Raw genomic sequence first — 27417 nt, 5'->3', positions numbered from 1 at the left:
TCCAGCTAACTGGTAGCTTAACAAGCGTTACTTCCAAGGCCAAGGAGCACATCAATAACTACATTAGTTTGTAGGGTTACAGGTTATGTACTGTATGTATATCTAAACACACACACACAAACACAGCATTCATTTACAATTTCTACTTATACGCATAACTACTTTAAGTACTAACAATACAGTAGCTCACAGTTCATTACATTCCTGTGTTTAAAATGTAAATGTATAAGATAGACGTCTATCTTATAAATTTGGCACTAATGTTACATGCTAATGTATATAAAGCTTCCATATTTTATTCTTTAAGTGTTAAAAAATAAATTGTACCAGCAAAGGTATGCTGCAGTCAATGTTAAAAAAAGACCAATTTATAAATAACACACCCATTGTCTAGTATTAGCCCACTGTGTAGAAGCCAGTTCTGAATGCTATCAGAATTGAGGTTAGCATTATCAACCCTGTCCTGCTCTTGAGGGTAGTTTACACTCCAGCAAGTCCTCATCCTCATCCCTTATCTCTTGCAACACTGAAAGTGAAAACATCTTGTATTGTACGCTTTAACACAATAATGGTGCTGTTTCTTTATTTATTCTACATGGATCATCAGCTGGTGAGGATGCTGACCTTTTGCCTGAGATGTGTAGGTTTAGCCTCAGTCTTTTAGCGCATATTGCTGCTACCTCAGGGACACATAATCTCTCAAGGAAATCCTGAGTGTTTGCTGTCCTGGCTCCTAAATGGTGGAACAAGCTCCCTACTGACATCAGTACATCTGAAAGTCTACACTCTGTTTCGCTGCAGGCTAAAGCACATCTCTTCCGACTGCACCTTGGCTAAGAAGATGATGGTTATACAAAAAAAGAATTGCACTTACATGTTGCACTTACATGTGGCCCTTTTTAGTTTGGCTCTTTGAAGCTAATGTACTTCTTTTGTGATTCTTGCTGTTATGAGTTTGTACCTTCATGGTTGAATGCACTTATTGGAAGTTGCCATGGATTTAGCATCAGCTAAATGAAATGTAATGTAATATTCATATAATCAAGTGCATACCAGTATTTAAGACCGTTTTCAGGCTGCTTGTTTTCAAAAGATTCAGCTGGAAACATTTAAACAAGTGAGGCAGAGTAACACCCAATCCTGCAGCTCTATAAAGCTTTGTCATGGTGATAGCTGCTCCCTTCTCCTCTAACTTACTAGTAAAATATCTGACTACTTCTTCCACCACTGCAGTGGTGGAAGAAGTAGTCAGATATTTTACTTAAAAGTACCAATACAACAGTGTAGAAATATTCTACTACCAATTAAAGTAAACATACAAGTCATACCTTCAATATCTTAAAGTTAAAGTATATAAGTATTAATATCAAAATATACTTAAAATACAGAAAGTAAAATTACTCATTATGCAGAATGGCCATTTGAGAGAAAAAATATATATTGTATCTCTGAATTCTAATTAGTGATGCATTAATGTGTAAGCATCACTAAAGTTGCAGCTGATAAAGCCAGGTATAATTGCATCTCCATTGTATTCTGCCATCTTAATATATATTAATATATCATAATGTATTAGTTGATTCATATTTCCATTTCATATGGTGCCATGTGGGCCTTGTTCAGACTGCCAGCCCAAATCCATTTTTTGGCATATCCAGACTGTATCCAGGATTTTGAAGTCTGAACAGTAAAAAAACACATAGAATGCAATTTTTGCAAATCAGATCCAAATCACATTTAGAGGTGGTTTGAAATACGATTCCAATTGGATTTCTACAGATGCTTCTTAGTCCGGAAACTCTGGCCGCTCTAATTGGATTTCAAAATGTATTTTGCGTCACTTTTGCGTGAACCAAGACAGCCTTTATTTACTTCCACTATCAAGTGCATAATTCTGATTTTACCTTTCACATTTAAAGCACAACTTAAATTTACTCCGAGCATTCCGCTAAAGAGGCAACTCAACTAAATGCTTAACGTTACTCGCAACGAGATACACAACAACGACGTCAAGTCCAGAGTGACGGAAGTGATGAGCAGATGCTGCAACTAGAGCTATGGAGGACAACATGGAAGAGAACAACAGTTCACTGCGACTTGACAGTGCAGTTGGAGGGCGTAATAATGGCCCTCCATTTCTCAAGCTTCCTCGTTGGAAAGCTGCGTCACCAGTGTATCTACACTGACACACGCCTACGTTGTTACCCAGCAACTCATTGAGATAGGTTGGTGATGTCTGTACACACAGATCCAATCTGATCGCTTGGAAATAACAGTGCGGACAGTCTGTCTTAAAGATCTGATTTGAGAAACAAATCTTATTTGCCTGCAGTCTAAACATAGCCTTGGAGTTGGCAGGAAGCTTGTGAGATTGGAGGACCTGCCTGTGGTTTAAGTGGCTAAAGGTGTTGATTCCAAGTGGGTTTTGGCAGTACTAGGCAACAGTGATTGTAATTTAATTTTCTTATTAGTAAATTGGATTAATACTCAAATATATTTAAAGAAGCTTTTGTTAATACTCATTTGATTGATTGATTTGATTGATCGGTTATCCACAAAAAAATAAATAATAGCCAGATTATTAGTCATAGTTGAATGATAGTACTTAAATGGCTGCTGTTGATGCCTTTAAAATGTCATCAGTATTTATGCCATTTCTTTTAGACTGCCGCCTATTTGTGTTTGTAAGACACAAATTTGTTGTTGTCAATTCAAGGGGTAGTTGTTTTGTGTAAATAATGTGGATTATATAAGGTTCATATCTGTTTATTATTCTCATTCATCACCATACACTGGTCAAATAGTCTGGTGCAAAACAAGGTATAGCATAGTAGCCTCAGTTTGCATGCCTCTCTTCTCATGTTTATTAGGATTGACACAAGCCTCTTATTTACATTATTATTTACATTTATGAAAAACTAAAAGTTCTGATGTAAACTATGAAGGTGAAAATGTCAGCTTTCATCAGGGGCCAAACTTTTTGCTGAGGAGCAGCTTTTCCTACAGGCTATTTGTCTACCAATAACTTTGAGCTGGGGTGTCAAACATATGGCCGGACGGGTTAGAACGGGTCCACCAAAGGGTCCAATCTCGCCCACTGGATGTGACATTTTCAGAGAAGTCATTGATTTGAATTTTTCAATACTTTTTTTTTGTCCACTGGGGGCTAATAACAGTAGCAGGCCCTATGATGGATACACTATTAAAGATCCCATGTGCATACGTACAGGCTACACACTGTAAAAAATTGGTTGCTGCTGTACATGCAGGTGCCACCAGCGGAAATTGTCAAAAAGAAGTGGGCACAGAGTGTGTTCCAAGAAATAAATCACCAGTTCCTATTTTTTCACAGAGGTAAATAGGAAGCTAGTGTTCTTGGTGTGTTCACAGCACCTTTCTGTGCTCAATGAAAATAATTTTTGGTGCCTCTATCATTTCTTTTTCCATCCTGACCAGAATACAGTTGAAAACTGAGACATATTGTTGAAATTACACCAAATCTTCTTAAGATAACTTTGGCTGTTCATCAACTGTTTTGTAAATAGATTGCTCTTTAACTTTGGACATTTTAAAGATTATTTGGGGCATATTAGGCCCTTTATTTATAGGACAACTGAAGACATGAAAGGGGAGAGAGAGAGAGAGAGCAAAGGGCCACAGGTCAGAGTCGAACCCGCGGCAGCTGCGACGAGGAGTAAACCTCTGTATATGGGCCCACGCTCTACCAGGTGAGCTACCCAGGCGCATAGTGTGGACTTTTTAGAATGTAATTGTACCCCTTTACATTAAAAGAAAGGGACAAATTTGGTTGTTGTTTATCAGTTATTATGCAATGGTTTTACTGGTCTGGCCCACCTGACATCACATTGGGCTGTATGTGGCCCATGAACTATAATGCGTTTGACACCTCTTATTCCATAGACTGTATAAAATATGGATGTAGTCTCCGTAATGTCAACCATAGTTTTCTGAAAAGCCAAAATGAAGCTGAAAGTGGGCAGCTGGAGCTGAGGCAGGGTGAATGAAGCCTACAGTCTATGCTCGCCTCCTGTGACAGTAACCCCCTGTCAATGCAGCAGTAGCTCAGTCCGTGGGGGCTTGGCCTGGGGACCAGAGGCTGGTTCAAGTCCCTGTTCAGAAATTGAAAAAAATTAATAATTAAGTCTTTCTTTCTTTAATGGGGTCTTAATGAACTGTATCTCTGCTATTTCCCTACAGGTGACAAAGATGTTGGCAGTAGTGGTGATCCTATTTGCTCTCCTGTGGATGCCCTACCGGACTTTAGTTTTGATCAACTCTTTTGTGTCCACACCCTATCTGGATGCCTGGTTCCTCCTGTTTTGTCGGACATGCATCTATGCCAACAGCGCTATAAACCCTGTGATATACAATGCCATGTCTCACAAGTTTCGCTCAGCATTTCGTGGGCTTTACCGCTGCCATCAGCCTGCAGGAAATCAGAGGACACTGTCGATGATCCAGACCGGCTTTGGTACTGTCCGAGAACCCCGAGCCTCCCAGGCCAATAGCAATGGAACCAATGAAAAGGCAAGGAGAGATATGAATACGGTCACTGATGTGACTACAAAGCAGAATAGAAGTGGTCATCAGGAGACAGCAACAGTCACTGGCAAGAAAGCAGACCATACCATCGACCTCAGCCCAGCCACTCTCAGCTTTGGTGTGGGTCCAGCTGAGACAACGCCATCTGGTGATGAGGAGGTTGTTTGGCCTTCATTAAATGATACTACAGTTAATTTACCAGAGAGACATACAACAAACGACCAGCAGGAAAGCATGCAAATATTGTAGGATATCTATGAATTTGTAAGTGTCACTTAAATCCAGTAAGAATTGAAACAACAAACCTATTCAATTTAGCTGTTTCCATCCGGTGACAAAACAGCCGTGGTTTACCCATGGACAGGATCCGTTAGGTAATGAAAAAAGAGAGAAGAAACCTGTGACTTGCATTCATTTCATGATGTAAAAGTGGTAGATTTCACCTTGACCACTGAGGTTGCATGTAAATATGAAAGATGATGAGGAAATGGCAGAAGTCACACTGTGGTATGGAGCACTCATAAATAATATAATTTCAAATATTAAAATATGTCATCCCTGCAACACTCTATTATAAATTCAAAGGAGAAACAACAGTGCAAATACCATAGTTTAAATAATTTGTCCTATCCTAAATCTTGCACAGACACACGGGACACAATTTAGTGTATAAAATGAAGACATAATGATCTTTTTAACATTGCCATCCATCACTAATTCTATGATGGTGCTCATGTTTTCTAATCTGCACGCTCCAGTCCAATCCAAGTGGAATTCATTTCTGAGATACAGTACAGTATGATAGTTAAAGAGGCAGAGTACTATAGTACTATTTCTCTAGTACAATAGCAAGCACAGAAGTTCAGCAAAAGATCAAGTCAAGACAATTCTGTCCAGATTTAGTAGTTCACCAAACAGTGTTAAAGGTCAGATAGAAGGTAGTCTCGCTTTCCCAGACCCTCCTCCAAAGCGTGCTGAAGGAGGGTCTGGCTACTCCACATAGCATTCGGAGATGGGAGGAAAGGGTGCTCTGGTTTAATGGCATTTCTTTAAACCAATCAGAATCGTCATGGGCAGTGCTAAACTCCACACAGATCCGCTACAAAATGGTCATGTGACAGAAAACTCAGATTGGACAGATAGTCTAGCTAGCTGTCTGGATTTACCCTGCAGAGATCTGAGGAGCAGTTAACCATAGTCCTCACAAATCCACCAGAGTTTAAAACGCCAACACAAAGACTTTTTTTTTTTTTTAATGCAAAGTTTATTACATTATCCAATTAAGACATTCATTTATCATCCCATAAAAAAGCTAAGGTGACTTTTATTAGCTTTATCTAACATTACATCTGCTTCTTGGTTGAAAATGTAAGTAACATAGTGACAGTAACCAATGTGTAATCTAGAATGTTTCCAGAGCCATCAAGAGAATCCCTTATGTAACGTAGCATGATACATTAATAGAAGGCAATGTTGCGCGATTTGATGCAAATGTTACAAGCTGAAGCTGAAGTTTATTTAGGCTCTTTCACCAGAGGGGTAGCTGAGCCAATCAGGGCAAACGGGCAACAATAGCCCTACCTGTGCACGTCCCTGCACTGATCATTTATTCACATTCCTGTACATAGTCACATATACAGTCCAAGGATTGTCTGCTGATGTAACCTGACAATCCCTTGTTGGCTGACAGACAAGGTGTTGGATGTTAACACATATCTGTGGACACTGACTGGTTGTCTTGCTGTTTGTTTGCTCCTTTATATGGATAAACATGTGATATGTAAACTAACAATTGATATTTTTAGACTTCTTTGTCTTTATTGCAAAATATTTAAAATGTGTGAACTGTTTACCCTTGAACTGTATTAGTGTCAGAATGCTAAAGCATTGAATGCAGTATTTAGAATTGTTTTTTTAACAAAGGTCCGATTTTGGCCAGATATTAATATACTATGAGTGAGCCATGATCTGCATACCAAAATAATCGAATATGTGCAACTACCAACTGATACTGAGATGTTTATCCATATAAAACTACCCACACTGCTTATACTTACTTACAAAGACAACATGAGTGTTTAGAAATATACTGTATCTCTTAACTAAGAGTGAATTTTCCTGACATTGTATATTAATGTGTTTTAACTTAGCTAGCTACAAGAGCACTTGTTATCAGTCTTTTAGTGAAGAGAAAAGCCAAATATCAAGACAGAGATTTACATGTTCATTTTCACTTCACTGAAAGGTGGTTTTTCATCTGTGCTGCTAATTAGTTAGTTCATTTTCTGTGGCCATATACTTGTCCAATAAGGCACCCTTTAACCGATTAGAGCGCTGACACCAGTAATCATGTGTCCCAGCTCTATCATGCTAGAACCTTAGCACTTTAGCATACACATGTACATTGTATGTATTGAGGCATATTAGCTTTTTGGCATTACTAATGTGAGAAAGTGATTGTAAATAACTTTTCCTATAAGACTAAGTCAGTATGAGGCTTTATTAGCTAATGTTTATTGGCAGTGTGTCAATTAAACATGCAGTCTAAAGCTATAGGCTGTAATACAGGTGCTGGTCATATAATTAGAATATCATGAAAAAGTTTTAGGTCAGTAATTCCATTCAAAAAGTGAAATTTGTATATTATATTCATCACACACAGAGTGATATATTTCAAATGTTCATTTCTTTTAATTGTGATGATTATAACTAATGAAAATCCCAAATTCAGTATCTCCGAAAATTAGAATATTACTTAAGACCAATACAAAAAAGGAGTTTTAGAAATGTTGGCCAACTGAAAAGTATGAACATGAAAAGTATGAGCATGTACAGCACTCAGTACTTAGTTGGGGCTCCTTTTGCCTGAATTACTGCAGCAATGCGGCGTGGCATGGAGTGGATCAGTCTGTGGCACTGCTCAGGTGTTAGGAGAGCCCAGGTTGCTCGGATAGTGGCCTTCAGCTCTTTTGCATTGTTGGGTCTGTCGCGTTGCATCATCCTCTTCACAATACCCCATAGACTTTCTATAGGGTTAAGATCAGGCGAGTTTGCTGGCCAATTAAGAACAGGGATACCATGGTCCTTAAACCAGGTACTGGTAGCTTTGGCACTGTGTGCACGTGCCAAGTCCTGTTGGAAAATGAAATCTGCATCTCCATAAAGTTGGTCAGCAGCAGCAAGCATGAAGTGCTCTAAAACTTCCTGGTAGACGGCTGCGTTGACCCTGGACCTCAGAAAACACAGTGGACCAACACCAGCAGATGACATGGCACCCCAAACCATCACTGACTGTAGAAACTTTACATTGGACTTCAAGCAATGTGGATTCTGTGCCTCTCCTCTCTTCCTCCAGACTCTGGGACCTTGATTTCCAAAGGAAATGCAAAATGTACTTTCATCAGAGAACATAACTTTGGACCACTCAGCAGCAGTCCAGTCCTTTTTGTCTTTAGCCCAGGCGAGACGCTTCTGATGCTATGTCTTGTTCAAGAGTGGCTTGACACAAGGAATGTGTGAAACCCACGACAGCTGAAACCCACGTCTTGCATACGTCTGTGCGTGGTGGTTCTTGAAGCACTGACTCCAGCTGCAGTCCACTCTTTGTGAATCTCCCCCACATTTTTGAATGGGTTTTGTTTCACAATCTTCTCCAGGGTGCAGTTATCCCTATTGCTTGTACACTTTTTTCTACAATATCTTTTCCTTCCCTTCGCCTCTCTATTAATGTGCTTGGACACAGAGCTCTGTGAACAGCCAGCCTCTTTAGCAATAACCTTTTGTGTCTTGCCCTCCTTGTGCAAGGTGTCAATGGTCGTCTTTTGGACAGCTGTCCAGTCAGCAGTCTTCCCCATGATTGTGTAGCCTACAGAACTAGACTGAGAGACCATTTAAAGGCCTTTGCAGGTGTTTTGAGTTAATTAGCTGATTAGAGTGGCACCAGGTGTTTCAATATTGAACCTTGTCACAATATTCTAATTTTCTGAGATACTGAATTTGGGGTTTTCATTAGTTGTCAGTTATAATCATCAAAAGTAAAAGAAATTAACACTTGAAATATATCAGTCTGTGTGGAATGAATGTATACATTATACAAGTTTCACTTTTTGAATGGAATTACTGAAATACATCAACTTATTCATGATATTCTAATTATATGACCAGCACCTGTATATTTGCTAAGGGGGGATTAAGGAAAGTTTAAAGACTCTCTGCAGAAGATCTGAAAAATGTAACTCTTGAACATACTGCATGTAAATATGGTCAATATGTTATTGTTCTTGTTCCTTTCTCTTTCAGTATAGTTACTGTTAATTATGATGTAAGTGATATGTAAGTTATGATTGGATTGCCTTAATTTTTTTGTTTTTCTGGGATTTCCAAAATGCACTGCATGCATTCAATGATCCTGCTGGATCTAGTTGACTTTTGAGGTAATTAGTACACAAAATGTATTTCTTTTTTAATGCTCCAAGAAGTTTGCTATATTACATTGAGTAAGCATAATTTCTTCTTGCTTATTTCCAGGATATTTTAGGTTTTTCAAAATGTGTATGTAGCACTGCTGGTGGTCAATGAAAATAGATACCCTTAAACATTTGCAGAGTTGTTAAAACTTAAAGAAAAAGGTTTCGCCATTGCAGTGTAACAAGCCATAAACACAACAATGACATATTATCATCCTATGAAGTTTTTTTAGCTGAGAAATGTTTAGCATGTACTTTTTTCTGCTGGATTGGTAGCGTACAGTAGGTACAGTGGGTTTATCAGAGCTTTCTTGCTGAAAACAGCAGCTGTCTGCAACTGGAAATGAGGTTGATGAAAGCAGAGTTTATGGTGAAAGGGTTAGGGTGTGTGTGCGTGCACTGCTTGCTTGGGGGTTATTTTAATGAAGGAACAGTACATACAAAGATGGAAATGCATTTCAAGTCTTTGACCGATGCTAGAGGAACAACAGTGGAATGAGAATATTGAATTATTTCTAAAACGTTAACTCAGAGCACAGTGACCCGCCCACTTATTTTTATACAGCACGCATGAAAATACACCTTGAAATGATTTGGATTGGATACTACACCACATTTCGGATAATTACAGTGTGTGAAGTGGTCGATAGTAGCATTGTAGAACTCCTTTGGACGTGTGTGTGTGTGTGTGCGTGTGTGTGTGCATGTGCGTGTGCAATTCTGTCATTCAGTCCTGGAGAGCTGCAGGTTGGTTGTGTTTAAAATGTTCTGTAATTACAGATTTGATTATTTTGATATTGATTGTTAAAGTGGCTTTATCTGTATTGTTGCATGAAGATGATGTTTTAGTTTTCATTTTAAGAAAAATGCGATGCACTCTGGTGATTGATTGATTCAATGGTATGCATGTGCAGTACATTAGCTTTCTTTCAGTATTTTGAAAAAAGTCAATAAAACATTTGTTGAAGCATCTCTCAGAAACAACTCTTTTGGACTGTTACTTCTAGTGGTACACTGTTTTAAGTAGTAGTACTACTACTAGGCCTATTGCTGCAAATTTTGAATGATAGTTTTCTGAACCATCGAAACAGCATAATTCACACGATGTTCGGAGTATTGTTTTATCAGCTGTGAGCCAGCTTTCTCTGGTAGAGTATAACAGGCAGCACTAGTTCTGTGAATGTAAAGTAAGTTTGATTTTAGGCCTTTATTTGTACAGGACAGCGGAAGATATGAAAGACGAGAGAGAGGGGGAATGACATGCAGCAAATGGCCACAAGTTGGAGTCGAACCTGTGGCCGCTGCGTCGAGGAGTAAACCTCCATATATGGATGCGAGCTCTACCAGGTGAGCTACCCAGGCGCCCAGTATATAGTAAGTTCTAACTGAAAAAAAAATAATATGAAATGAATGACGTGAAAATCTGCTTAAAGTTATCATTCTAAAGATTTGAATTAAATCAAACCCTGTGTTTGATACTATGTATGGTCAGCATTTTCTCTGCAACATCTATTTACATTCTTTCAGCCTGACTGTTTACTGTTCACTCTCCTACAGCTGTGTCACAGCTTTAACAACATATTGCTAATGCACATTTCCCACTGCTGCTGCTTCACATAACAAGTGTTAAACAGTCCCTCCAGAAAAAATGTGATTATGCCATCGCATAATTCAATGCATAAAAGCTGCAAACCCCGCGATGAAGCCATGATGAAACCGCAGTTTTTGCAAGTTCCCGCAATTTTTGCAAGTTCCCGCTATTTCATCACATAAAATTGCATAATTTTTAAGAAAATGTGCCGCATAATCAAGGATTTTTGCCCGCAACAATCACAAAAAAACTCTGCATTTTTTCTGGAAGGACTGGTTAAAGGGAAATCACCCTCAATGTGGATGTCCAATTAGTACTGATGGTATATGTAGTCTGTTGAAGAAATAACTTTTAAACATGCAGAAACACACAGCCTCGTGAGATGTCGTCAGCAACAGTATACAGCAAAAATGGCGAAAACTGCCCATGCTGACATTCATTGCAGCAGAATGTTTCAGTGTCTGTTGGTGTCAAAAGGGCACTTCAAAAAAATGCACCACCAGCCGGTGGTGCAGTTGTGGAGGCTCCCTGCCGCCTAATTACATTAGTGAAACGTAAATGTCCATCATTAAGTTGTGTAAAATTGAAGTACCTTACCAGTACTCAGTTTATAGTCTGTTATGACCCATTTTTACACAGCCTTGTTGAATAACAGACCGTTAATAAGGACGTAGTTCTGATTATAGATTCTGGCGGATCATTTTTAATAAATAAAATCATTTTAAAATAAATTTGTGCTCAATAAGAGGAGCTCATACTGCTGAAGGGAGAGAGGGTGGAGGAAACAGGGATTGCTAACAGCGCTAATGGAAACACTGCAAAGAGATCATTAGTTAGCTCAATGTTTAGCTCTATTAAAAGGTTGACCTGGCTTCTGCGGGAGAGCAGTGCTCATTGGTGGTAAAGTAAACTGGCCCAACCACAGACACAGGTACCACAAGTGGATAACCTTCATATGAAAAAAGCTGTGTAATAATCTGGATAATGTAGTGTGATAATGTCATTATTGCAAATTACAACCTGACAGGGTGACAAAGGGCTTACGTCAGCCTCTATAAAACCCCTACTTATATTCAGCTACAGGTCAGCGGCACACACCCACAAGCAGGACAGAGACGGAGCAGAAGAATGGCAGAGAGGAAGAGGAGGGCTGTGTGGCTATATTTTCAGGCCGAAAGTGAAAAAAACAAACTCAGATTGGACAGATAGTATAGCTAGCTGTCTGGATTTACCCTGCAAAGATCTGAGGAGCAGTTAACCATAGTCCTCACAAACCCACCAGACGTTAGAATGCCAGCACAAAGAAAGCCAACGCAAGGCAACGGGTATCTGGCCTAAATGAGTGAAATCCGGCGGAATTTCCCTTTGGCAGCGGATCAATCCCGGAAGTGGAACATCAAGGATATAGACTACAGCAGCATAAACACATTATCCCCATTTAAATTGAATGGAAACATCTGCATTTTTGCCGCACCGTCTGATGACCAAAGCAGGCTGTGTGAATTCAGACTAAGAGGATAATAGTTGTTCTAATAAGAGAAGAAAAGAAGGAGTGTGTGATAGATGTAAAATTATTCTGCATGTTAATCATTAAAGCCAGGCTGGCTCATTCTCGTTTTGAGAATTTATATATATTCCAAGTAAACTTTTTGTTTAGTCTTTTCTAATATTAACAGGGGAAGTGTTGTGATTTAAAAATTTTATTTGGATATTTGAATTAGCGAGGACAAATTAGCATAAGGAAATGTAGCCAGGTGAAGAGGGTCCTTCAGTGACTGTGTGGCTTCAATATGAGCTTTGAACTCTGGACTGACAGATGCTCTGTTCTATGCCACAGAACTGCTGCTGACATTTACACATATTTTGTTGTTGAAGAGGTCTAGTGGAGCAGTAGTAATCTCATGAGGGACATAAAACGACTTGACCCACTTCTGCTCCAATTAGTCAGCTTATTCCTCTACTTGCAAAATGTGTCCTTAGTGAATAGCTGTGTTGGAAACCGTTCCCTCATTCATTCCCTCACTATCCCCTATATAGTGTTTATTAAATAGTGAAATATATAGGGAACGACCAAACCAGATTTCGGACACTCACTGAAAACACATGGTTGCCTGACTTGCGCCAGGAGATGCGCCTGTTGTTTGTGTGATGGAGGCGGGCACGCCCAGCATCATGTAAACAAATTGAGACAAAAATTCTTCTAATATGTCCCTGAAACAAAGTGAGCACCCAGGAGGAAAGTAAAAGGTTGTATATAATATGTTTTGCATGTTAAATTTCCACTGTTTAGAAACGAAAGTCCACTCCATCTTTCCTTTTCAGTTTTCGCAGTGACTTCTGCTTCTTCTTCTTCTCTGGGAAAACACATCCACATTGCATTGTGGTATACATGAGTAAAATGTACGGTACATCTTATGTACACTCGAATTAAAGGAGAAGCTATAAAGAAAAAGGTTACAAGTCTGTAATTTGTTCTTGTGTCACTATTTTAAATTGTTTTATGTCTGTTATTTGTGCTGCTGCCTGTCTGGGCCAGGACATTCTTGAGCTCAATGAGTCTTTTACTCTTGGTTAAATAATTAATTAATAAACATTGCCATCCTTACAACTACACAGTTAGTAGCTGGGGGTTGGTTGTTTTAGGCCTCCAACCACATCATTGTCCTTAATAAAATATTCTGGTTTGGCTCTGATGTATCGAACATGCCAGTTGAGCTCCATCGTCACACCATGAAGAAGTCAGTGTTTAAAATGACTCGCTTTCTTTTCCGTTGACAAATATCTCTCCCTCTTACTTAGTGACCTTGTCTGTCTTGGTTTTTATAGCTGTTTCTCTCAGGAGCTTCAATCCCCTGGAAAGAGATAGGCCATCGAAAGCACTATTTCATCACCGCAGAGAAGCACACAGAGAGACAAAGATATAAATAAAATGCTGCAGAGTGATGCCCTCGATTGTGATAAGGAATACATGAATTCTGTGTTTGCTTGCTGAGTGTGTGTGTTGGTTTGTGTGTGTGTGTGTGTGTGTGTGTGTGTGTGTGTGTGTGTGTGTGTGTGTGTGTTTTATTGTTAGACCCACTCTAAGGAACTCATCTGTCGCTATCTGCCCATCTTCTTGTCATGGCCAGAAATCTCACCTCTACAGACTGCAATTAACACCGTGACTGAGATACTTTATCCTTGGAAAGCGAGACCCCAGGGAAATTGCATTGACCTCATGTGCATATTGTGCAATTGCAATTTCATATTTTCATTATTTTCACATTTGTCTATGTGTGTCTATTAAAGCATGTTTATAATAATGACAAAAACAATAATAATGACGATAATAATAATAATCTTCCATACTGAAATACCATCCACTTTCAATATTTAGTGGTGAAATACCAAATCTCAACTGGGAACGTGTATCTACGTACAATTGTTAGATAAATTATAATGGAAATAATTTTCCGTACCATTTTCATATTTTATAATCCTTAATGTACGCAGTTTTAGTTTAAATACACAAGTTGCAAGTTGTTCTTTTCATTATTAGAAATTTGATTGCAACTGTGTATTCAAACTCAAAATTAAAGTACAATGCCAGTTGCTTATGACCAGGTAAACCAGCCTATATGTAGTGGTCTTTACTCTCTGCTGCCACATCTCTATCTTGTTCACACAAGTGTGACATTAGCGTTGATGTGAAAATGCAAAAATTGAAGTGAATGCACAGGCAATTAGGTTATATCTCCACAGTGCATTATTTGCATTTTAAAAGATGGATGGCATTCTGAACAGTAATGTCTGCGTTCCGCAGAGCAGAGAGGTGTAGTGTGTTACAACACGTAGCATATGTATTAAACTGGTAACGACACAGAGAAGATTAGCAATGGCCCCTGGTGCAGATGACAACCTACATTACGCTTGCTACTATAACACAATAAAACCTTTGAGTAACATAGTAACACAGGCATAAACATGTAGAAAAGCAATATTTCAGGGGCACCTGGGTAGCTTACCTGGTAGAGTGTGCGCCCCATGTAGAGATGCTCGGTCCTCGCTGCAGCGGCAGCAGTTTCGGTTGATGATTTATTTTATTGACGATAGTTCAGGGAAATGTCCAGCCCACCGGGCACTGAGATTTCTGACAGTGTCACTCTGAACAATATATTTGAATAGCCCTGCTGTAAGCTTTGAGCAGTCTGCATTTACCTGGGTAGCCCTTTTGCACATTCAGTGTAAAGAGCCATTACCCCTCCCACTGCTTATGCTTGGTCACAAACCAACAGACATACATTTTTTAGATTGCAAATTTGTTCTATAAAACAATGGAGCAGATGAAAGTTTTTGTGTTTGTTACATACTTAAGAGGTCCGGGTATCATTGGATAATCTATAATTAATTTATAGTCAGAAAATTAAAAAAACAACTATTTTCTTTATCATTATTTCTTTTTGATTAAATAATGAAAAAGTCTGTACAGTAGTGTTGTTTTTGGCGGCCTGTTTTAATTTGAGTTTTAGTCTAGTCTTTGTGTCAAGCTGTTATTTTAGGTTTTATTAGTTTTAGTCACGTTCATACTCATTTTAGTCTAGTCAAGTTTCAGTCGACTAAAAGTCTGAGCATTTTAGTTTTATTTTAGTCAGAATTATCCATGACTATTTTAGTCTAGTTTTAGTCAATGGAAATTGTATGTTAGTCTCTTTTTACTAATGCCATTCTATTTAATCCAGTCAATATAGTATAAGTACCTAGTAGTATAGACAAAACCAAAATGTTGGCCAACAAGGGATGCTTAGTACACATGGAGTCAGTCAGGTAGGAACTAAGAATCCACACACTCTCTCTCACACACACACACACACACACACACACACACACACACACACACACACTTGTCTCAGTCGTTTTCAGCTCTAGTGGCTAACGTTAAAATGAGACACATTAACCACAGCCTCATGAGTTGGCATTAGCTTTCTAAAATAGAAAGTAAGGTTATGTTAATGTCTTGACTTACCTCAAATTCATTATGGAATGGCTTGAGATGTCTTTTAAGGTTCGTGGTGTTTTCTCCTGTGATTTTGTGGCCGCATTTCTCCCCATCTTTTTCCACAACACATTCCATTTTCTTTTCGACTTCTATGACCTGATTGGTCCTGGTTAGTCAACCAAACTATTTAAGGTTATGGTTGAGGTGAATGTGTGAATTTACCTGATGAAGGTCTGAGACCGAAACGTTGTATTTTTCTAAATAAATTATTGCTTGCGTAATTGCTAAGCTTTTGATCTGCTACTTTTGATCACATCTTACACAGCTGCCCGACAAAAGAGGTGTGCAAAAAAGCTTTCTTACGTTCCACTTCTATGTAATGAAAGTTTTTCCAAATGCCGTTTATTCTTTTTCTCCCAAAGACGAACCCCAGCTAGCCGGCCACTGTCCCAGCTTGCTCTGTGTCAGACTTCATTTAGTTTGTTGTCGTTTACACTCGTCTCACTCTCTAACTCACCGCTGCATCTTCTGAATTAAATAATGCCATGACAGGGCCAAGGTTATAATCGTTAACGAAAATGAATGAAATAACGAAAACTAGGTGGGAAAAAAACATTGTCGTTAACTGAAATAAAAATAAAAACGAGGCATTACAACAAAATGATAACTAAACTAAAACTGTAATGTCTGTTTGCAAAACTAACTAAAATAAAATTATCGAGTAAATGTCTTTAGTTTTCGTCTTTGTCGATCTTTCATAGAGCAAATAACTTTATATCTCTCCGACCATGACATTTCCCGTAGACGTGTATAGTTTCCGATTGGGAATCCACAAATTCTGACATTCCACGTCAAATTGAACACAACATGTCCGTGGCTCCGTCCCTCTCGCCTGGCATCATGGCGGTACCGAAAGTCGGAAGAAAGTGACAGTCCTATTTGATTATGGCTGTGTCAGATAAAAGCAAGTGCCTTGCAGTGGAAGGTGGTAAAATATGTGGTCAATTTATTACAGGGAGAAATCCCACGAATTTGAAAGTACATTTGAGAAGCGCACACAAGCTAGGAGGGTAACCTAGCTTACCTTAACAAGGTAAAGGAGAATGCAAAGCCCCCTTTCCCTGAAACAGAAGCTAACCCCGGTAACGTTACGGGCATGGATGTATGGATACAGGGCCAGGCAGCATGACAGAGACAACAGCAGGACAGAGAACACTATAGGAGAGCTTTCACCAGCGTTAGTAAATGTGCAGGAACACCAGAAGCAGGAGGAAGCGTGGGTTAATATGTGGATTGATACTGGGATGTCTACACAACTGTGTGACTCGATTGACTTCAAAAAGTTCGCCACTTTACTCGAACCAAAGTTGAAAACACCTGTTCATGTCTTCTTTAGTCTGTTGGTTATTTAGTTTTTTTTCCTGGAACACGTCACTTACACATTTTGCACATACTGCGTCTTGTGTAGACTGTTTACATATTTATGACCATATGTAGGCTACATTTTATGTATTGGTGTTATTGTTGAATACATTGTGAATACATATTTCTAAAATTGTATGATGTTTTTGTTGAGTTATTATTACACGTCACATTATGACATGACGAAATGGAGACATTTTATTTTGTAAACCACATTTAGTCTCGGTTTTATTTGTCAACAATATTGCACATTTAATTATAGTCATCATCACATGACCAGCCAGCGTTTTAGTCATGTGATAAAGGTTCGTTGACGACGATATTTAGTCATAATTTTCGTTGACGAAAACAACACTACTGTACAATATGTTATATTGTTTGAAACCAACAAGGAAAGGCACGTTTTTTGTTTTTGTAACTAACAAAATTACGTACCATCTGGTCTAAATGTGTTTTGTGGATCTGGAGAAGGCGTATGACCGGGTCCCCCGGGAGATACTGTGGGAGGTGCCTGCAGGAGTATGGGGAGAGGGTGTCCCTTCTCAGGGCCATCCAATCCTTACACAACCAAAGCAAGAGCTGTGTCCGGGTTCTCGGCAGTAAGTCTGACTTGTTTCAGGTGAGGGTTGGCCTCCGCCAGGGCTGCGCTTTGTCACCAATCCTGTTTCTGATATTTATGGACAGGATATCGAGGCATAGTTGTGGTGGTGAGGGATTGCAGTTCGGTGGGCTGGGGATCTCTTCACTGCTTTTTGCAGATGATGTGGTCCTGATGGCATCATCGGCCTGTGACCTTCAGCACTCACGCAGATTTTGAAGCGGCTGGGATGAGGACCAGCACCTCTAAATCTGAGGCATGGTTCTCAGCAGGAAAACGATGGAGTGCCTACTCCAGGTAGGGAATGAGTCCTTACCCCAAGTGAAGGAGTTCAAGTACCTTGGTGTCTCGTTCACGAGTGACGGGACACTGAAGCTGGAGATGGGCCGGAGAATCGGAGCAGCGAGGGCGGTATTACACTCACTTTATTGCACCGTTGTGACGAAAAGAGAGCTAAGCCATAAGGCAAAGCTCTCAATCTGCCGGTCAATTTTCATCTATGTTCATAAATGCTGGGTCATGACCGAGATCCAGGGTAGAGGCAGCCGAAACTGGTTGTCTCTGGAGGGTGGCTAGCGTCTCCCTTAGAGATAGGTTAAGAAGCTCAGTCATCCGTGAGGAACTCGGAGTAGAGCCGCTGCTCCTTTGCGTCAAAAGGAGCCAGTTGAGGTGGTTTGGGCGCCTTCCTAGGGAGGTGTTCCAGACATGATCAGCTGAGAGAAGGCCTCTGAGAAGAACCAGTACTTGGTGGATTATATTGCCACCCTGGGCTGGGAACGCCTCGGGATCCCCCAGTCAGAGCTGGGTAAATGTGGCTCGGGAAAGGAAAGTTTGGAGTCCCCTGCTGGTTCTGCTGCCCCCCACGATCTGACCCCAGATAAGCGTATGACGATGGATGGATGCATGGATAGACAAAATGATGTGGTCCATTCGTTTTTTATTTCCAAACAAGCAAACGCTAAAATCAAATTAAAAAATGTAATGGCAAACAAAAGAAAATGCTAATAAATGAGTTATTATCAGCTGCAACTGAATAAACAAACTGGGTAAGTTATGTATAAAGTCACACCTGTGAGGCTCTGCTGTTCAGCGGCAATTTATCTTGGGATCCAGGGGAGGGGGATAATCAGGCAGTCTGCAGGTTGGGCTCAGACTAGGCAGGATAACCATATGTGGCCCGCGGCAACTTCAACACTTCAGTTTCATCATTACCAGGGACAAGGCAGCATTTGGCTTTCTGAGATCTTTTATGTCAAGGACTTGCTTCTTGACGTAATGTTTACGATTTATAATCTGTATGATTATGTAGAGACACAATGCTTGCGCCCAAAATATTATCAATTTCAGCGAACTCTTAAAGCTTTGGCAACTTCATTTTGAGTAAACTTAGTTGTCCTGCATTGTGTTTATTTTACTTGCTTTATTTTGGTGGCCTTGGGTGCCATTCTGTTTTCCATTCCATCAGCGCATCGCTGGTTGGGGTTTTGTACAAAAAATGCCACACGTGATAAACAGTCAAGATTCTGGGCTTGCTGAAAACATTTGGGGCTTAGGCACCACAAAGCCACCCCTGGCACCGCCTATGAGCTGATGATATGCTATTTTAGTGCAACACAATGATGCAGAAAAGTCTGGGGCTAAAGCTGAAAAAGGAAAAGTCTCTGTCTGTGTGTGTGTGTGTGTGTGTGTGTGTGTGTGTGTGTGTGTGTGTGTGTGTGTGTGTGTGTGTGTGTGTGGGTAAAGTGAATGAGCTTCATCAACAAGGGTGGTTCTTTGATTATGTCAACAACTTGAGGAAACCAGACAGGCAGCTGAGTCCATCCAAAGCTAATTGATATATCCAGACATCATCTGACGGATAGTTTCTTACCATCCATCGTGATGCTGGCTAATAAGTTTTACTTTTACTTTCACCCTAGGGCTTATACATTTTTATTTTCATTGCAAGGTGATCCTAGTGGAAGCCGCTAACATTTACATATAAATACCAATTGACCCTGTGTTTACTTTCTTCACTGAGACCGACAAAAATGATAAGACATCAATCAAAGCTCCACTTCGGGACGAGATGAGGAGACTGATAGAAAAAGAAAGAGAGAAGGTGATGGAGATGAGAGGGGGGGAAGCAGGTACTGCCCACTGTACCCAGGATAGAATTAGCCTTATGTCCCTGTGATGTTGAATACAATCAAACTGACCTGATTATATTCAAACAATATCTGTCACATCCCAGTCTGTTGATTTAATTATTTTATTTAGCAGTTTTGTTTAGTATACAAACCTCTAGTCTCGTTTCAAATACTTTACTTCCTGCCCTTGTTTTGCTGCCTGTGTGACTGCCTACCTGATTAGTTTCACCTGTCCCCCAATATCCCTTTCGCATTGCCAGACCTATGTCCACATCGCTGCAGAGGAGGGTCAGGCTAATCCACACAACATTCCAGGATAGGAGAAAACGTGCTCTGGTTTATTGGCATTTTCCAATTTCCATTTAAACCAATCACAATCATCTTGGGCAGCGCTAAGCACCGGGTGCAGGGGTGCCTCTGCTAAATAGCCTCGGGACGGAACTTGTTTTGGTGGAACATGTGGACGTAGCGAGGTGAGTTCTGGAATTAAAATGGCTGTTGAGTGTGTGATGAGAACTTTCCTCATAAAAAAAAAGATAAATATAATTTGATTGTTGGTTCTAGATCAGAGGATGTTTCCCAAATCGTTAAGAGTTTGGAATGCCACAAGGAACACAAAGAAAGCAGGAGGTGAGGGACATCCTGAAGAACCACCAGCGGCACCGGAACTATCCCGTAAATTTCAACTTAAAGTTCTTATTCATGCCCTGAGGACTGAGGAGCGTGGATAATGGAGGGATCTACGAGGAGCCATACGTGAGGATACAAAAGAGCAGCCTTCCCAAAAGCCGTGTAGATAAAAGCCGATGTTAACTCTGCCCCTTACAGCTGGCAAATTTAAACATGATGGCGGAGAAACCGCACAAGTTCAAGTGCCAGTTATTTAGTGTTATTTCATGCCTTGTTATATAACATTAATGCAACATGTGTGCATGTTCATTTTATCCAAAACCCATTTAGTTATGTCATAACAGCACCCTCCTAACTTGTGTATTAGTTATTTATCGTACTTCAGTTACGTAACACAGTAACACATGTTAATTATGTAACATTACGACGGTGACAAAAGTACCAGCGTTCATGTAACGTTAACTGAAAATGGGTTAGCTGCTGATTTTTAGAACCAAACATATACATGATAAACCAGCACTAATTGTTGCATAAAACTCAACATACATCAAAGTGTTTTTGTGATTTTAGAGTGTGTGCAAATGCCATATAAATCCACATAAATTGTTCCACACACTTGCACTTTCAATACTAGGTGGGTTAATCAGGCAGAAACAAGAGACATCATTTTATACGAAACAAAAAGTGCAAAGTTGCACTGCTGCAGGCTCTGCATAAACACTATCTCAGTTGTACCGTCCCACCCACCTCATCAACAAAAGTCCAACAATAAAAATAGCCAAGCCACATGTTGCATCATTACTGTGGATCTTTTGTTTGTTGGTCCACAGATTAAATCCATTGCTTCGATTGATTTTCAGTGTTTCTTTCAAAGTCTCAAAGCCATTTATCATAGTGTCAGACACAATGCCTAACCCCTACTCTTCCCACCCACATGCAGTACTTCTTTGAAGCATACAGTAAACAGTTGAATTATCTGCAGGTGCTAGGGTGGGTGCTATTTAGGTGGAGCAACTGATCACAGTAGGGGCATTTGTCATCATCCTAAAAGACCCTTCACCAGGATCAAAACCAATGAAAGAGACAACAATCATTTCTCCTCCCTCTTTCACCCTCCTTCTGTGTTCCCATCAGAAAACGTGATGGTGGTGATAGTCGAAGGTCGTTCTCAGAAAATTCTTTGCTTTTTGAGCTTACATAAATCTCCAGACAAAGTGAGTCCTGCGATTCCCTCCTGTCGATTACCAAGCAACCAGCCAGCCAACTGCTGAGCAGATTGATTTCTGCTCTTACTGCGCTATCATTGGTGTGCAGACAGGGCTTAGTGGATAAAGCCATAGAGGAGCAGAGATAAATATCGTTGCTATTAATAGGTAGCACTGCAGGTAGATGGCCTACCTGCTGCTCATCCAAAGTTAAACAATGTAACTTTTAAATCCAAAAAATTGCATTACATTAATACATCTTGTATGTTATGCTTAGGTCAAACCACCCATCTCATGCCAAGGCCAATGAGGTGGTGGGGCGTTTTGGGGAAGCTGGACAAGAAGCTTTTGAAGTGCAAAAACTGGTGTGTTTATTAACAAAAATGAATGCTCAAACAACGGGCACAAACTGATCCCAGATATATACAAAAAACAAAATTAACCTATGGCCAAATAACAGCAAACAAGCAAAACAGCAACCTCTCAGTAAGCAGCCCAATCCTTCATCCCTCTCCCCTTCTCCTGAAGTTTTTTGAACTCAGCCTCACCTAATTGGCACCTACCACCTATAGCCTGGGGTGAGCAAAACTGAGGGAAAAAAAACACAAAAAAACACTCCAATCTGGAAAATACCATGACATGATCTTATGGAAAGTTAAGATGGCTGCTGAAGGGCTGGGTGGTTTGTCAGGCTCCACTCCAATCCTTTTTAACTTATTTTTTCTGCTATTAATTGGCAGAATAGCCCTTGCTTTTAATCAACTAGTTACTGGCTCAAGAACAAAACAAAGAAACCAGTCAAATAACAATCAAAGAGATGAAGGAAATGTCTGTGCATGACTACTTTGCTGTTGGCTTCTGCTGTTACCACTTGGTCAATACCTAAGCGCAAACAAACAGATGTCCCAGGTCGATAACGACGAGTGGGTAAATACAAATAGAATGCCGAGATTGAACGTTTTCGGACATGGATATCTTGCCATCTACTCGATCAACAAACAATCTGATCACCCCCGTCGCGGCACACCGAGCAAACACAACAACATTGCCATCTGCTCGAACACCAAACAATTTGAGTTCCCCCATCGCGGCACGCCGACAAAGCAGGACAACCAGAGAAGAAGCAATTGACATGGTTTCAACGTTCTCTTGACTCTAATCCTACTGTCTGGGGACGTGCAATTAAACCCAGGTCCATCTACTAACCTTCCCTGGAGGGTGCACCGGCAGGTGGACTGCACGGGTGGCGGCGGAGCTCCGGTGGGACGGACGTCCTCGCCGAGGTAACAGGAATTCCACACGGTTACAACGGTATCCAATCAGTAAGAAAACAACGAGAATTCTGATTTTTCCATACTGTAAATCACGCAAGGGTAATAGGGGAGCCTATGTCTAAACCTAAAGGCATTCTGGGTGGGACGCTTGAACAGTCGAAGTATATTGCCAAAATGTGATCAGATTCAACATCTGCTAACTGACTCTAATTTAGACTTTTTTGGCGTTGAGCGAAACATGGCTGCACAGTAACATCCCAACCAGCATGATTGATGTCCCCGGTTACACTTGTCACAGAAAGGACATCTGACAAAGGTGGCGGGGGGAGTACTATTCTATATTAGAGACACTCTGAATTGTAATGAAATCAAACTGGATACACCATTAGAATGTTTGGCTTTGAATGTTGTATTATCCCCTAAGCTGAATTTTAACATTGTAGTGCTGTATAATCCACCATCCCATGATGTTTCATTTTATGATAACCTAGATAAACTTTTTAAATATGTAAATAGTCGCACCAAATCCATTTTTTTTGGTGATTTTAATATTAACTGGCTAGAGAAAAACCATAGAAAAAACTTAAAGAGGCTGCTGTCAAATCTTTTTTCAGCAGATGATGAAGGGCCCAACAAGGATTACGCGAACTAGTAAAACTATGGTAGATCTGATAGTCACTAACAGACCTCAGCGAATCATTAGAACGTACAATCTATTAACGGGGCTCTCTGATCATAATATGACCATGGCTGTCCAAAAACTTACTACACAGCATTTACCAAAATTCGCGAACGAAAGTAAACCAGGGAACCCGGGTATCCCCAAAAATAAAGTTGAAACACAAGTTGAAAATGATTTAAATAATTTAGACTGGAATAATATTCTGCAATCGAATGATTTAGAAAATTTTTGTAACTCCCTGATGAAAAACCTCACAAACCTGATTGGGAAATACACTAAGACATTTAAAGGTATGCAACGAAAAGTCTCTCTACCATGGCTGAACAATGCCACTCGTCAGCTAATGAAAAAAATAGACTATGCATTGAAAAAAATTGCTGCTCTCTAAAACAAATACCGATCTCCTCATCTTTAAAGGATTGAGAAATGCAGTAGTCAGAGAACTTCGTAAGGTAAAGACAGCCTATTTTATGCAACTGATTGAGGAAACAGCGCATCTCTTTTTCTAACAGCCTTACTAAACTCAATCCTAGTCAACAAAAAATAATAACAGAATTGGAAGTAAGTGGAGTTACCAGCACTAACAATTTAACTATTGCAAATGAATTCAATCAGACCACAAAGTATGAGCCATCAACTAGTACACCAAGTGCAGTAGTAGAGACCCTGACCAAGGAAATGGAGGGTATATCCCAGTGGGGATATGTAAAATAATGGATAAGAAACCAACAATGTGGCACCACTGTTTGATAGTACAGAAATACAAGCTTTTAAATTTTGATAGCTTTATTAAGTTTTCTTTTCTTAAACTCACTTTCAAATGTGCAAATAATCTAGCTCCAGCCGTACTCTGTCCTTTTGTGACAAAAACAAATACAAGGAGAGTGGCCACTAGGGGAGCAGTGGGTGGCAACTGCATAGCAGAGGGGCGCAAAACCACTTTCGGCCAGTCATGTTTTTCAGTGATAGGGAGCCATTTTTGGAATGATTTACCAACTGAAATAAAAACACAAACCGAACTGAAAACATTTAATAGAATGGTGAAATACTGGCTGAAAGAAAACCAAACATGTAACCACTGAGTCAGTTGTGTTGTAATCATGTATTGTTTGTAGATGCATGGCTGTTGTGTATGGCTGCCAAGGTTATGGTTATGGTTAGGGTTAGGGTTAGGTGAGCAAGTGTGAGTGGCCGGGTGCTTGGGGTTTGTGTTGTTATGTGATGTGCTGTTTTGTGTAATGTGGTCACGACTCTGAAAAATGTTGATGTAATATATTAGTATACAATGTATCTGCTGACTGATTGTGTAACTCACACTATGTCGTTCTTTTAAAAAATATACTTGGATTATCTTTTTAGAAAGGCTTGACCAGGGACTGGGGTTGCAAATTAGCCAATTGGCTAGAAACCTTTTATGCAACACATCTACACATATTGTTATGGCTTTGACTGTGATAATTATATATGTAATAATGTGCGTTGCATTGTCCCTGACAAATAAACTAATAATAATAAAAAAAAAAAATGCAGATAGAGGGTTATTGCTGACATTTCTAATTATATATAGTGATTAGTCTTGCTTTGCCAGAGGATTAGGGTTAGGGTTAGCGCTGCGGAGGAAGGTCTGGCTAGTCCACACAGCATTCCGGGATGGGAGAAAAACATGCTCGTTTTTTGGCATTTCTTTAAAACCAATATCAATCATCTTGGAGCCCCGGTGCCTCTGCAAAAAAGTCTCAGGATGGAACTTGTTTTGAAGGAACATGTGTACGTTCAAAGGTTGTTTTAGTCGTGCAACAGAAAAGTTTATTAGTTATGTGCATTTAAAAGTACAGAGGCAATGCAATGAAATGTGTTTTGTCCTGGCCCTCTCTTCTCATAAACAATATATAAATATAATATAAATAAAATATAATAAATTGTCCTAAATAAGTAGTACAATCTAATATATCCACAGCCACTACATCACTAAGTGCTGCTGTTCATTAGTCTCATTGCCTGAGGGTAAAACTGTCTTTAAGGTGGGACGTCCGAGCACTGATGCTCCGTAGGCACAAACTCAGATTGGACAGATAGTCTAGCTAGCTGTCTGGATTTACCCTGCAGAGATCTGAGGAGCAGTTAACCATAGTCCTCAGAAATCCACCGGAGGTTAGAAAGCCAACACAGAGAAAGAGGAAGATAACAGATATCCGGCCATAAAAGAGTGAAATCCGGCGGAATTTCCGGCGGCAACGGAGCTATCCCAGAAGTGGAACGTCGTGGATATGTGGCCAGGGCGCCGCCAGGTAAGTGGCGGACGCTTGAAATAAAATGTTGTCTGACAACGCCACCTAGTTTTGCTAGATTCTAGGAACTCTTAAAAAAACTAGTCTAAGTAAACTTTGGCAAGCCATTTGCGAGGCTTTAACGTTATAAATATCTATAATTAAAATAGTAGGTCAGTTCAGTTGTGTGGCTCAATTACATCGTTTCACACAGCTGACAGTATATATCTAGGGTGCACCACATCTAGCATGTATGTTGCACTATTGCACATGCAGCAATAATGGTGCAAACAGGGCTGTGATGATTATTGTTATAGGATGATTATTTCTGTAATGTCACCCAGTTTGCGGGGTTAGGGTTAGGGTCCCATGCTCTTTGTGGGCAGCCATCTGTCACTGCCAGTTTGGACACAGACACTGATACAGATATAGACAAGTATGATTCATAATAATTGTAGCAGTTGGAATGATGAACAGTGGCAGTAATAGTAACAATAAAGACTAGAAATAACAGTTGTATCAACAACAGTTGAAAACAACAATTCTCTGATTTCTTCATTTTTACCTGGAATTCAAGATGGCACACGGTTGGTTGGGCTCTGTGCTGCTCTTGCTTTTGCCTTTTAAAACTGGCAATTATACGCACTCTAATAGACTATTTACTGACACCAAGATTAATAAGCAGCAAATACGTGAATATGTTATTAAACCAGAAGCCGTAAGTAAGAAGGATAAACAACACCAACAAATGAAATGTCGGCGTGGAGCAAACAAGCAGCGTCAGCGTTCAGACCTGCTGTTCACCTGTTTGGTGTGGCTTCTTCTGCTGCTAATATTTGGATCACTTGTCCTAAGGATTCCACAAAACGAGCCTGACGGTCTTTTGTGCCACACGCCATACTTAAACAATGATGGATACGGCCGATTTACCATCTACTATTCCCTCCTGAAGTTTGGAAATGCATGCGTAATAGGCTTACGCACCAAAGTGGAGCTGGGTAGCAGGATAAAAGATAATGGGCGCGCTATAATATATCTCTCCTTCCTGGTCCTGTTAGTGGGAGATATCCAGCTTAATCCCGGTCCAGACGCTGATTGTGCACAGCGGGTCCATGCTGCCGGCGTGGGGTCGGGTCCCGGTTGGGAGGCGGGCGGGAAGCGACAGGCTGGATTGGTGGGCGCGCGGGAGCCTCCGTGGCGGAGCTAGTGCGTCATCTGCGGTGGCCGGCGGACCCGGAGGTGGTTCGCGGATTTCCAGTGGGAGATAGCTGTGGGTCCTCTGTGCGGACTACTGTGCACCGGCACCGGAGGACACGGAGGGAGTGGCTCCGTGTGCCCGCGTCGACCGCTCTGCGGCGGGGGTTGCACCCGCGGATGGCCCAACGGGCTGCTAGAACGACCTGGCCCAGAGTTGCGCCCTTCTTCTCGCGGATTCTTCTGTCGACGAGGCGGAGGACGCCATACTGGAGACGGATTTTAAATCATCCATCTGTGTGCAAGGATCCAGAGGCGCTCATAACTGTAAGACTGATTATACTAAGAGTAATGTCAATACAACTCATACAGTCAAGTATAAGCGAAATAAAAAGGGACACTATTGACAATATAAAAACTT

At 40.4% G+C, this 27417-nt stretch overlaps 1 protein-coding gene across 1 annotated transcript in view; it reads left to right on the top strand.

The window, feature by feature from the left end:
- The window catches only part of trhr2 (thyrotropin releasing hormone receptor 2), a 59850-nt gene that overhangs the window by 18985 nt on the left and 13448 nt on the right, over positions 1-27417 (top strand). The window contains exon 5 of the mRNA XM_078244193.1: positions 4219-4808. Coding sequence (XP_078100319.1) covers positions 4219-4808 — 590 coding nt within the window. The remainder of the gene's footprint in view (positions 1-4218; positions 4809-27417) is intronic.

Source organism: Sander vitreus, unplaced genomic scaffold (assembly GCF_031162955.1).
Source record: "Sander vitreus isolate 19-12246 unplaced genomic scaffold, sanVit1 ctg125_1, whole genome shotgun sequence".
Classification (NCBI taxonomy): Eukaryota; Metazoa; Chordata; class Actinopteri; order Perciformes; family Percidae; genus Sander; species Sander vitreus.
The sequence above is the reverse complement of the archived record's forward strand: the minus strand, read 5'-3'. Positions and strand labels throughout refer to the sequence as shown.